The sequence below is a fragment of the Haliotis asinina genome, chromosome 10, assembly GCF_037392515.1.
Source record: "Haliotis asinina isolate JCU_RB_2024 chromosome 10, JCU_Hal_asi_v2, whole genome shotgun sequence".
In the NCBI taxonomy this organism is placed as follows: Eukaryota; Metazoa; Mollusca; class Gastropoda; order Lepetellida; family Haliotidae; genus Haliotis; species Haliotis asinina.
The window spans coordinates 48,850,269-48,864,402 of NC_090289.1; the positions used below are offsets into that span (position 1 = coordinate 48,850,269).

At 39.1% G+C, this 14,134-nt stretch overlaps 1 protein-coding gene across 1 annotated transcript; it reads left to right on the plus strand.

The window, feature by feature from the left end:
- Positions 1 to 6,164: 6,164 nt before the first annotated feature.
- Positions 6,165 to 8,934, plus strand: LOC137297796 (NADH dehydrogenase [ubiquinone] 1 alpha subcomplex subunit 8-like). The gene is made up of 3 exons (XM_067829744.1): positions 6,165 to 6,340; positions 7,738 to 7,913; positions 8,484 to 8,934. Exons 1-3 carry the CDS (start codon positions 6,212 to 6,214, stop codon positions 8,698 to 8,700), a joined length of 522 nt encoding a protein of 173 aa, XP_067685845.1. The 5' UTR covers positions 6,165 to 6,211; the 3' UTR covers positions 8,701 to 8,934.
- Positions 8,935 to 14,134: the final 5,200 nt, after the last annotated feature.

Sequence of the window (14,134 nt, forward strand, 5' to 3'; positions counted from 1 at the left end):
ACTGACTGAGTAAGTGTGATTTTGTGCCACTTTTAGTAATATTCCAGCAAATATCATGAAAGCAAACACCAGAAAAATGATTTACTTATTGTACCTATGTGGGGGAATCAAACCTGGGGATGTAATGTGATGAACATACCCTTCAACCACTCAGCTACCCCTTCATCCCAACTTGAAATAGAGAGAGCCAGGCCTTCCAGCTGTTTATATGTGAATGTGTCTCACAGACCACTGTGAGTAAATTAATAATGGGGTCCAACTCAGGTCTAGAATTATTAGCAAGTCTAGTTCGTCATCGCTGAACATTATGGAGGATGGCCATTTTCATCATCATGTGTTTTGATTCATACCACAGCTAAGCAGGGCCAATTATTTATGAAGAATGGTATCATGAATTTTACAAGTCAGCGTCCTGCTGTAATAGTAATTATGTACTTAATTGGAGCACAATTTAGGAAGGTAACATTACATGAAGGGATTTTGTGAATGCACCTCTTTGATCAAATGACTTGATAAAACACACAAAACATGGACTGGTGAAATCCAACTGTCAGATTGTTATGGAATCATGGCTGAGGCATAAGAAATTTTAATTAAAAAATAATTTCTTTCAGATCTATTTTCTCAATAAAATTCATATGATGAGTTTGATTTCAACATAGTGTTTTCAAATGTTTGTCCCGATGCAAATTGTTTATCAGACTGTTTATTTGGATGTGACATGTTTAATAATGAATATATGGCTGGCCGTACATCAATTAACTATCGCCGCTAACCAGATGAATATTTTATGTACGCTTCGGTTGTTAAACAAGCTATCTATATGACCGTCTGACAGACCAATGAACTTGGTATCTCGTTTGTTACAACCAAACACAGAACTGACAATATTTCAGTGTTTAAGACTTATAAAAATGCACGTTTATCCTGAAAAATTACAATAACAAAATGTGCATCATCCAAGGTTCAACAAAGTTCCTGACGCAGACATCAACAACAAGCTCCGGGAACAAAGCCCGTCTCTACATGCTGTGTTCACAATCACATGTTGTGCTGCAGAGTCGAGACCCGCTGGGTCAATGCGCGCAGAGGGTCAACGCTCTGTCAGTCTACATATCAAGTGCATCAATACAGATTTTACCATACCTGGTGAGAAAAAGGCCGGCGTGTGTCTGTGTTTGGTTCACAAACAAAACTAGACCTCAAATCAATTACTTCAACTTTTGTAGGATATCTTCATTAACCCAAGCCTGTTGAACCTATTTAGCATACAAAGGGAGATAACTGCATTGAGATGGGGTGGTTTCAAATAACAGTATGATTAAGCGTATTTAGTTTCAAGAGCGTTTAAAGAGACGATTTTTTCAATACTGTTTCGGGTGACACACAATATAGGAAGTTACACTGTGCGCTTCTCTACTGACCCAAATATTAGCCGAATGCATATAAGCTGCTTACTACACTTCCACTGAAACTAAAACAAACTCGAGGACATGTAAATAAACAAATAAACTCCACATGTAATATGTAATGGATCATCTCCTCCACATATTTATAACCCGTAAATTCAGATAAGAGGAAATGGTGTTTATCATGTAATTCAGACATTCGTTTATCCATATTTTTGTGGTAGTTATCTCTTTTGGTTGCCACGCGACTTGTTATCTGTTTAATTGACCGTCAGATCTTCACAGCTCATTCTGGGCTAAAGTAAGCTTGGTGGGTGTGAGATGCTGCATGTCTGACAGCGGTTCCCTGACAGCTATACGTCCACGCATGCTCAGCGTTGATTAGACTAAAGCTTAGTCTCTGGACATACATCATTTACATGTGAAGAACATGGTGTTGAGATCTGTGACAAACATGCATGGGTGGTTCAGATGAAGAAGGTTTCCCCAGACACAACAATCTGGTTTAGGTTGAGATCTGTGACAGACATGGACGTTTCAGACACGATTCTGTGGGCCAGAGACAGGCTTCTCCAGACAAGCCGGTAGTAGGGTTTGTAAGAAACAGATCTGTGACAGGCATGTTCATAGCACTGTCCAGATTTATACTAACGCTTCCAAGTTCTCAATAAATATCATCTGGATAGAAACAAATAATTTATTTTTAATTGAAAAGGGTTCACGGCAAGAAGAGAGAATCCTGAACGTGAGGAAATCTGGACTTGCTTCATTTAGGGCTTTAGCATTGCAGAAAGGGCTCTCTGGATGTATTGAATTAATATCAAGATCCCAGTGTCAGTTTTACTCTTCTGCACAGATGAAACTGGGACATACTCCTACATCTCCCCGGGGTACTGGAGACATAGGCCTACATCTCCTCTAGATCCTCATGTCAGTCTCCTTCCCTTCTGGATATGGGCTACTGGAGACAGAGGCCTACATCCCCTCTAGATCCCCATGTCAATCTTTCCCTTCTGGATATGGGCTACTGGAGACATAGGCCTACATCTCCTCTAGATTCCCATGTCAATTTTTCTCTTCTGGATATGGGCTACTGGGGACAGAGGCCTACATCTCCTCTAGATCACCATGTCCATCCTTCCCTTTTGGATATGGGCTACTGGGGACATAGGCCTACATCTCCTCAAGATCCCCATGTCAATCCTTCCCTTCTGGATATGGGCTACTGGGGACATGGGCTCACATCTCCTGTAGATCCCCATGTCAATCCTTCCCTTCTGGATATAGGCTACTGGGGACATACGCCCACATCTCCTCTAGATTCCCATGTCATTTTTTCTCTTCTGGATATGGGCTACTGGGGACATAGGCCTACATCTCCTCTAGATCCCCATGTCAATCCTTCCCTTCTGGATATAGGCTACTGGAGACATAGCCCTACATCTCCTCTAGATTCCCATGTCAATACTTCCTTTCTGGATATGGGCTACTGGGGACATAGGCCAACATCTCCTAAAGATTCCCATTTCAATACTTCCCTTCAGGATATGGGCTACTGGGGACATATGGCCACATCTCCTCTAGATCCCCATGTCAATCGTTCCCTTCTGGATATGGGCTAGTGGGGACATAGGCCTACCTGGCCCCAATTTCACGAAACAAACTTAAATCTGAATTTTGACTTAAGATCGAGTTTTTACTCAAATTTGAGAAAATACATTTCCCTGAATTTACTGAAATTGATATTAACCTCAAAAATAGCAGACAGTTTGATGTTTGTGACTATATAGCTTAAGGTGTTTGGGCATTATGTATTTTAAAAAATGCATTTGAGTTTCAAATTGTCAAACTCAGTTTGAAATTTGAGTAAAAACTTAAGGTGCTTGTAGAAATCGAGGGCTGGGCTCGTGAGACTGAAGAAAAGAAATCAAACATACATTTTCGCGGTGTATAGGTTCACACTGCAAATCAAGTTAATAATATTTGGCATATCAAAATATGACGAGTTCTCTGACCGCACTTCATGCGGCTAGATTTAGGAGTTCTCAAAGTTATCTGCTCGTCAGTACTACATCGATTAAGACGAATACATCTCACGTATCAGCGTTTCTTTACTAGGGAACATACGTTGCAGCTCCTAACTTAAACAAAAGAATATGTACAAAACTCTAAGTGTGACCACACAGCTGGTTTCAGTAAGTAACATAGGTTCGCAGTCAAACAAAGGAATACAAGAGCTTACTTTTGCGTTTTGCTAGGTCATGAAAAGTGCAAATACCTTTGGCCACATATACTCTTAAAACAAGTAGCGGGACCAGAACTTTGAAGTCTGGTAGAAAGAAAATCCATTGAGGAACGTTTCAATGACATTCATCTTGTGTATGCAGCATCGTTTCACGTTATCACCACACGCAAACACAATGCATGGGAAGCAGGTCCACAACATGGGAGCCTCCTACGCGTGCATGGGGTGTCATTATGAATCTTGACGTTTATCAGGCAGGTCGATAAATCACTTACACCATTATTTCCGATAATTTTCTTGTATCTGTGCATGGTCAGGGTTTTCGAGGTCAAATCACACACTACTGACTGAGAATTATTAACCTGAAGTTTTCAAGTCATACTACAGTCACCAAACAAGGGGGATAACTGAACAAACAGCTTTGCTTTGAGTGAAAGCATTCATGTGGTGATACATTCTCAAAACATCCATTATTATTGTATCAACATTGATTCAATCCCATATATCTCCCAATTTCGACAATCGTACATTGAAAGTACAGTTCCCCTATTTTTTTAAGAGTATATGTGATAACATTTTTTGGGTTCCGGAAAACAATATACCATTTTTTCAGAAACGCATTCAAGAAACAACATTGCTCAGTGCATCGCAACCTGATTATGTCTTCACACACTCATGCTTCGGGTTAGTCTGTTTGTTTTTTGTTTAACGCCTCGCTCAGCAACATTCCAGCAATATGGCGGCGGTCGAGTCTGGACCAGAAAATCCAGTGATCAACAGCACCAGCATTGATCTAAACAGCGTGCATTTGTGTGATCATAATACGTGACAGTGATAAAACGTACTGAATAAATCAGTTGTCATGACAACAGCCGACCTGTCTTTAACGATACCCTCTACACACGAGCAGATGCTGTCTTTTGAACGTATGACAGAATGTCGATAGCCTTTTAGGTTATGACAATGCCTAAGTATACAGGGAGTGTGTGTGGAAACATCAGTCATCAACCAGAGCTTCTATTTCACCCTTCTTTGCCGTTATGGCAACACGGAAAATGGCTCTTAAGTATTCTGTGATATGTCTCTGGGGATGCTCCTGCATCAGGTGTTACCATGAAGTGAGGCCTTATAATAAGTGAGTTTGGCATCCTCGAAGACGCCTTGCCGCGTTGTTGCCCTACTAGAAACAAGCAAAAAGTAACGAAAGCGCGAGTCTCAAAATGCGCGAGGACGCGACAAATGGCCAAATTGTCACGCTGATGTACGTTGATTAATTTGGACATCTTTGCTTGTCTTCATGTCCCTTCTTGGATTCCATAGGTAGGTCCCTGTCAGGTACGTGCTACTTACAGAGGAATTGAAGAATACCTACTGCAGGATAACTCTAATTGTGGTCTTTATCTAACCTAGCTCGTCACTTGAAAAGTTTGTTTGTTTGTTGTTTCACTCCGCACTCAGCAATATTCTACTTATATGGCGACCGTCTGTAAATACCTGAGTCTATACGAAGCAACCCCCAACCCTCCCCTCGTACGGGAACTGAGATCTCAACACCAGAATCTACTGACAGTGCCACAAGCCCTTTGGTCACAGATCTTTTGAACATTATGCCCTGTACATGTGGAACTTTCTTCCCCAAGACCTTAAACTTTCTCCAGCGTTTCATTCATTCAAAGCATCTCTCAAAATCTATCTTTTCCGCCAGTTCTATGAACCATACTTTGTCATCATCCCTTCCTATTTACTTCTTATTGTTGCACCTCGAGCATGCTGCAAGCGTGGAAATGAACGCTTCAGTGTGCACTATGAATACTATTGTTACTTTCAAAACATAACTGTTTTTAAAAATTTACTGGTGCAATAATTCTACAGACCGTAAAACACGGGGCAAACGTTTAAGCAGGGATAATCTACGGTCTGTATATAGTCTCCATGGTTTACGTAACGACAATAGCACGTTCTGTAGATATAACTTTGCTATTGCAAACAATAATAGCTAAAACAATAGCTAAACTAATAATTTTCATGACTGAAAATATTTAGTCGATTAGCCATTAGTACTATATTTTGCTAACATCAAGTTCGCAAATCGATATATCAGCATTTTGGTTGAATTGTACATTTCTAGACCAACTATTTAGAAAAAAAGTGTCCTTTACTTGTATGTATATTTCCACGGTATGTAAATTAGGCAGTGGAAAACCAAGCTGGGAGAGTAAAGGATCTCTCTTTCTCTCTTTGATCACTGCCCTGTTGATTGTGTCGGAACAAACCGATCAGGCCCGAAGGGGAGTAAGGGGAGATAATTTGAGCCATTCAATTTTCTAACAACATATTCTAACAACAGTTATACAGATCATGCAGCTATTATATATATAGTTTTCATCCTGACTGCCGCCATATATGTGTTTAATAAATATAATTACATTACAATAATAAATTAAGTCTTTTGTCTGAATGCATTGATCGTGAAAAGACCTAATACGAACGTTCTGTGTTGTGAGAGGTAGTTGTTCGGTAAAGCGTATCTCTAGGTTAGACAAGGTCGTTGGTGAAAATGCCGTACACCAACGAGGAATATCTGCCTAGTTATGAGGAATTAACTGTTCCTGAAATACAGCTGACATCGGCGGTTCTAAGAGCTGGTGCACACCACTTTGGGAAATACTGCGATAATGTCTGCAAGGTTTGTTGGAATTTATCACTTGCATGACATTATGTCACTACTGCGATGTCCCCTATATTCGTGAGGTTTATAATTTCGTTATAGAATCCCCTTTTGAGAACAGGAACGACTATTTCGTTATTGTCTGAGGTGCAGTCGAAACAGTGCGCCCGGTAAAGTGCAGTACTTTTAAGTCGATGCCACTCATAATTTCCAACCACGTGAATTACAGTGTAAACAAAATATCCAAATAGGAATCACACTGATGTCACTTTCGCCACACATTGACTGTCGTGTTCAGAAAGAGTTCTGAAATGGCATGTCACCATAGTCCTTGTCACCAGTGAGCGTAATTCCCCAAAAGCGACTGGCAATTAGTTCAGCCAGCTAAATGTATTTGGTAGGAACATGAACTGAACCAAAAAACTCACTAACTGGCGACTAGTTCATATTAATAAGTTCGTATTCCAGCCAAGGCCTACATCGACGACACGCCTTGGTATAATGCGAAGTCGCGTAGTTATATGCTGGACTAACTGGCGACATGCTACAAAGAAGGGGGTGACATACCATGTTTGGAAAGACATCCGTCCGTATCCCATCATAAATTTCCGCCCAAATCATGTTACCTGAATATATATTCCTCATATGATACATCTATATAAAGTCATTAGGGGATTCCGGTACGGGCAAAAGTTACCCCATGTTTTAATTATATCTGGGAAAAAGGAATGTGAGTTATCAAGAACTGAGTTAGTAAGTAAAGATGGGAGAGCATCTGACATGAAAGTCTGACTTAAACTGCTTGAACATGATGATAGCATGTTAATTTTAGAATCTTAATTTTTGTGATCATGATTGCACCTTCTTACCATGCTTATGATTGTATCCTTATGTGCAGACAAATCACCATATTTCAAAAGTATTCCTAACATACATGCATCTATTTTCATTTGCTCCTTATATCTGAAACCCATTATGATCCGGGATAGAATAGGTCTTCTTCAGCCCATGCTTAACGTGACTATGCTTGTCGTAAGAGGTGACGAACAGGATCAGGTGGTCAGGTTCGCTGACTTGGTTGACACATATCATCAGTTGGGCAGATTGATGCTCATCCTGTTGATCAGGCGATTGTCTGGTCCAGACTCGATTATTTACAGACCGCTGCTATGTGACAGGAATATGGCTGAGTGTGACATTAAGCTAAACACACTCTATCACTCTCCTTATATCTGAATGTTAGAGGCCACAAAATGGGTCAGAAGGGCAAATTCTGTGCTTTTTTTGATAGCATGTCCTTTTGAGCAAAATTCCCCATTGAACAACACAGAAACAAACAAATCTTAGGATTTTACTTAATTATGAAGAGTAAGGTAATTCACCATGTTTACATATGTTGTTTTTTATTCTTTAAGGAGTTTATGCTGTGCCATTCAGAAGAAAAGGATCCCAGGAAATGCCTAAATGAAGGAAAAGAGGTTACAAAATGTGGATTTGATTTTTTCGGCAAGGTGAAAAAGAATTGCTATGAGGAGTTTACAAAGTACTGGCAGTGTATCGACCATTCAGGCCATGATATGAACTTAAAAAAGTAAGTGGCAGAGAGATTTCAGTGTCAACTGTTGTTGAGACAAACAGTGGCCATGTTGAGATATTTCACTGAAGAAGTATGTTGGACCATAATCACATGAAAATTAACTTAAAGAGTTATAACATAGGCTTGTGTTGCCAATGCGGTTATCATTCTGTTGAATTTTGTTGAACCCATTTTGTTCCGTGGAAGTAGAGATAGGGTGGTCATCAATTTTGTACACATGTCTAGAGTGGGGGTGATTGATTTTGTACATGACAAGCATGGGGCCACTTACTTTGTACATTAATTTGAGAAGGTGGGGGTGTCATTTCCATTGTATCATTCATCATCACTCCCCTAACTGTACTTTTGAGTGTTTCCAGTACTCTTACAAAGAAATAATAAGTAGTACGTACCCCTGATGTTGAAGTATTATCTGGAGTCCAGGCTAATATAGTAATAACCTCCATTTCCTAGGGCATCTATTTCAGCAAAGAACACTTGGGTATTTTTTTTCAACAGTTCATGCTGTGATAAGATTATCTGTGAAGAATGTTTTCTTACATTAAGTCAATATATATGTTTCAGCTGTAGACGCACACAAGTTCTGTTTGACAACTGTGTTAAAGAACATCTGGGACAAGAACGTCCTCCCCTAGGATATTTTGCGAAGGTCCGAACCCACGACACTAACAGAGTTAAACCAAGGGCCCCTCAGCACATACTACCAGATCGTCCTGCAGAGATCCCGCCACTGCCCGCTGAGCCTGATCCCCGAGCCAGGAATGTACCAGGGATGTTATAACATCACTACCATGGGATGGTCCCTCTGTACATAGTGCTGAGATGACTGTAGACATGATGCTAGTGTGCTACCACAGATAACCTGTTTGGAAAAGATTATATTTAAGTCTAGAAGGTTCATGTTACCATGGTTTCCACTTAAATTCATTGTTTTATGGGAAGACACTACTGAATTGATGGTCTGACTGTGCTGAGACAAGTTTCATTGTTAGGTAATAAAGAGTGTGAAAGGGAATCTGTCTTTGTTATCTTTTGATATGCACAGCCTGGAAAGATTAAGAGCTCAATGGAGAAACATGATTTTACAGTGGAACTGTAACCTTAGAGATTCTAGAGAATGTTCAGCTATCTGTAGTGTGTGACATGGTGGCCTGCTTTATCCAGACTCAGTTGTTTACATGCTTCTTTACCTTATATGTAGATATTGTTATTTGTATGTTATTTAACACTGTACCAATAATACACCTGTATGATGGCTGTCTGTAAATGATTAAGTACTAACCAGACAACCCTATGAGACTGACACAAGAAGCAATGTTTTCTGGCAGTAACAATCAGTGCCAGATGTTTGTTTCTTGTGTGTATTTTGCCAACATGTGAAACCTGTTTTAAAATACCACTGATGTAGCCACACGATAACGTGGTGGCAAATTCGGAAAGAATTGATACTACAAGTATACTTGTGGTAGGCAATCAAGTTTGTTCTTCGATTGCTGCAAACACACCCATACAGTTCACAGTGTCATACATTAAATGTTAAGGCCAAAAACATCCACCTTCATTAATGTTTAGGACAGGCCAATTTCTATTTCTTGTTTTACGGATTTTTGTCCTCTGGAAACCTAAAGGCAGGGGGAAAAAAAAAAAAAAAAATTTCCGATCAAAGTAATGTACCCTCTAAATACTCAAAATATTTTACTTTTGGCAGTTTTTGAAATGAAAATGGTTAAAAAAACAACCCAAAAAGTATTTTCTTGTGAGTTTACATTTTTAGCCGATAAAAACATTAGGATTTTATTTTTTCAGCAGGGGAATTTTTTTTTTTTCTCATTCTTGAAAAGATACAGCAGGCGGATCTGTAAATCAAGAAATAAAAATGTGTTTTCTTGATGTACTGCTTCTTCCACAAAAACTTTATGGTTTCATGTCAGCTGCATTGTCAGTGCTATTACATCAGTTGACATGTTAGTCTGTATTGTGAACAGTGTAGCTCAGTTTTATCTTAGCTGAAACTCAGTTTTATCTTTACCCACTTAAACATATCCAAGGGTATAAAAAAAGATTCTAATTATCCCCACAAATTTAATGAGAAATTATGTTGAAAATTATTGGGTAACATCAGTGATCCTTATCTAGTTAATGGACCAGAAACTAGTTACTTCCCTTTATTCAATCTTCTGGTAGTTGATCATGAACAAGTAACTCCATGCTTGCAGATTGATTCATGCAGTGTTATCACGTTTTTGCAAGGTGAAGGGTGGGACTGCCCGACAGAATCAAGAGGAGATGAAATCTATATAGGGAGGAGACAGCCCATCTTTTGATGCTGTTGTGAGATGGAGATGGAATTTTCAAACTTATCATCTGTTCCTGACGGCTAGTGAGGTCATTGAAGAGGTGGAGGGTTGGTTTTCCAGGAAATTAGGGGAGTCTATTTAAGCAGTCTACACAAGGTCAAGAAATGTTGGGAGAAATGTGTCACTCTGAATGGTGGCCATGTAGAGAAGTCCTAAGGACTACCCTTACCTCAAAATAAAGTCTCTACCGAGAAAACGTCTTGGCGATAATTAGAACTTTTTGATACCCCCTCATAGCTGAACTCCACGCTGCAGGGACATGCTTGAAGTGCATAGGACATGACAGACATTATTATCACAGATAACCCAAGCTGCATGTTTGGCTAGTGGGATTATGACTCATATCACCGGGTATCAATTTTCTGCTGGCTGAACACAGGCAATTTTGAACAAAGTGTGATGACATAGGTGCTTAGTTGCGCTGTGGGACTGAAGTAATCAAAACTCTCAGGAATCGAGCTGCTAAGCACGGTCACCCATTAAGGATTCTCTGCAACTAATGCTGCTTAATTTACCAAATTTGTGACCTGCATGGTTTGCGCTCTCTCCATCACCAGTAAACTGGCATACACTATACTGTATCTCCACAAATAGTCATAAGAATTGAGTATGAAAAGGTACGGTGAATTGTTTGTGACTGGTACTCTGGAGCTTACATCACAATCCAATTTGCAAACAATATGAAGGGAGATTTGGTGTATTACTTCCAATGGTTCAAAATTTTTTTTAAAAGCTACTATTTATCGAAGAGTGATAAATGTTAAAAAAGACAAACATAGCTCTACTTTATTATTATTGCAAATTTAATAGCTATGTTATGAGCAGATATGAAATGAAATCCAAATTTATTTACAGTTTGAAACCATAAGCGAAAATTATCTTGTAGTCCATGGACAAGTCAGATACCATTATTTGATTGCTGAAAATGAAAACTGACTTGTCCCACGCATCGGGCAATGGGATTTTTATACACCTGGTTACGTACACTGTTAGGATTCGCTCATTTAAAATGTATCCTGTCTTGAAATCAATTTGTTATGTGCAACCACTAGAATCAAATATTCATGACCTGTTTTTGTTGCATATATAAACTGGAACTTAGCCAGGAAGGATAGCAGTAAACAATAATGCATGTTCAATGCGAGATTAATGTGGTCACTGACAATGAAAAATTACCACTGCCACCATGTTTTTTTCTTGTTACTGTTATACTGAATACACTGAATAATACATCAACAGCTGACATATTGTTGTAATAACATTCGTATTTGTTACCCTATAAAGTCATTATTTGCGTCAGTCAGTTGGGTGGATTCCTAGTGTCCACTTAAATTCTAGAACCAATGATCTGCCATTGATAATAAGGCTGGTTGCTTTTGTTACAACAAAGGAAAAAACAAGAAAACAGAAAACAGGTTTACCTGGCTCAGACATAATAAGACGCAGCTTACAGAGATATTGCCAGCCAGACTGACTGCTGTGTAAAACAATCTTCACCAACCATTCCACAGCACAACTGGTCTGGGGTACCCCTGAAGGTCCGGGGTAGAGTAGGCCTTCAGCAACCCATGCTTCCCATAAAAGGCGACTGTGCTTGTCATAAGAGGCCTCTAACAGGATCGGGTGGTCAGGCTTGCTGACTTGATTGACATGTCATTGGTTCCCAATTGTGCAGATCGGTGCTGATGTTGTTGATCATTGGACTGTCTGGTCCAGATTTGATTATTTACAGACCGCAGCCATATAGCTGGAATATTGCTTTGTGTGGCGTAAAACTAAACTCACTCACTGGTCTGGGGATCAACAAAAAATAACACCCACTCTTTAAACTTCAATAATTTATTTTCTACAACTTTCAACATTCGTATATACAAAATATTAATATGGTACAAGTACTTCATTATGTACACGTAACAACGTGTACACATATTGGACAAGGAAACAGTATATACAAAGTTGAAGCACTTGTGGAGATGCTGTCTCTGTGTCCAGTCATACGTTCACAGAAAAGGCTCATTGGACAGTCATTTTGCAAACAAACAATTGGACGGATTAGACTAATCTTTGTACAGAGATTTACTGTGCACAGCCTAATCTACTTCAGGCAGGGATTCACCACTGATCACAGCTGAACTGAACACAAACAGAACAGATGGCATCTCACCAAGCTAACCATTCAGCCTTAAGAATATATCAGTAAAAGACAGGATTCCAGCAATTACATTATTGTCAATAATAGATATTTCAATATCTCCTTGATACCAACACAGTTAACCTTAAGTATCTTAGGAACTGTCTCCATTTCTAACAATATGAATATGTCCAGAATTTAATCCTATATGTTCTGAGACCTCTTTGGTGCTTTTTATTCTTTAAATTAAGTGTGTGTTTAATGGAAAATCACTAGTTTGGGGAAGAAAACATGTCCTTTCAAATATTCTCCTGGCTTCTGAAATTCCCAATTTTCAAGACAAGGGCAGAGGGCTAGTGTTACCTTCATTTCATTTGTCCTCCAAGTTTGAAGTTAGTCCTGCCAAACATAGAAAATACAACTGCCTGACTCTTGAAACAGACATCAAATCTTTTGTTGTTTCTTTGATTACCCAACATATTTGTTTTGAATGTACTGTCCATGACATCTAAACAGATAACAAATGTGATTTTGGGTATGGGAGCCATCTCTTGTAATAATTTAACTTTTGCATGTCAGGACCTCCTACATACACAAAGTAAGAAAATTTAGATTGTTACAAAGGGACATTCAACTTCTCACTTCAAAGACTATTTCACTGGTAGAGTGCCATTGCCAAACAACTCAACAAAACACCATCTGATGTGACATACTGTCATCACAGTACTTCTGCAACGAATGTGACCATGAGCGTTAATAGTTAATTGTGAGATTGTTCTACATATTGTGCCACCTGCATGAATAAAAGAATAAATATTAACCATAAACACATAAATTAACAATCAGTATAATGTAAAACATATAACAATTTTCTGGAAGAAGGCGACCACATTTCCATGTCAGTGAGCAGTTAGTTACAGTAGCCTAACCAGTTCACTGCAAGTCATCATAATTAACGATAGCGACTGAGATTCTATATAGGGCATACAGGAGATTCTAGGTAGCTGAGCAGAGCACACATGCAAGTCAAAATGGTGGTTACCATGGTAACTTGATCTACTCGTATATACTGGCGTTTCCTTCTCTCACGGTATTTACGGATATAAGCTGTAAAAATAATGCAAACAGTTCTTATTGTAAGAATGCTTGTTTTCAAATGAAGAGATTCCCCCTTTAACATCTGCATTTGTCAACTGCTTGATTCATTAGGTGTATAGCCACTCTTGAGCTCTATGAAATACAAGGTTGTCTGCCACTGACTTATCAAGGCGTTTCCCATTCTCGTGGCATAAGGAAGTATGTTATGAAGAGTAAGAAAGAGGAATCCTCTCGGAATGGACGGGAAAAAGTTACAACTTTTCCAAGTTGGTAAAAACTAACCAATATTCATTACACTGCAAAATTTTGATCATTTGCAAACTTGGGCCAGATCCTAGTTACTGGTCAGTGATGTAAACAACTGCTAAGTATCCCACATTGGTGATCTCAGCTGAAAGCATTTTAACCGCGAGAATAGGAGATGACCCTACACTGCAAGAAGATATATGACGACAGTCAGTATATTACCCAGCCTGCGCTAAATGTCATGACATTAATGACTAATCTTCATAATCAGGATATGATGTCTTGCATCACACAAACTGGGGATCCTGAATATCTGATCATGTTGGTGGCTTTTCAAGCATAGGATACCAATTTTAACCCACATTTTCAACTGACCTACTCAT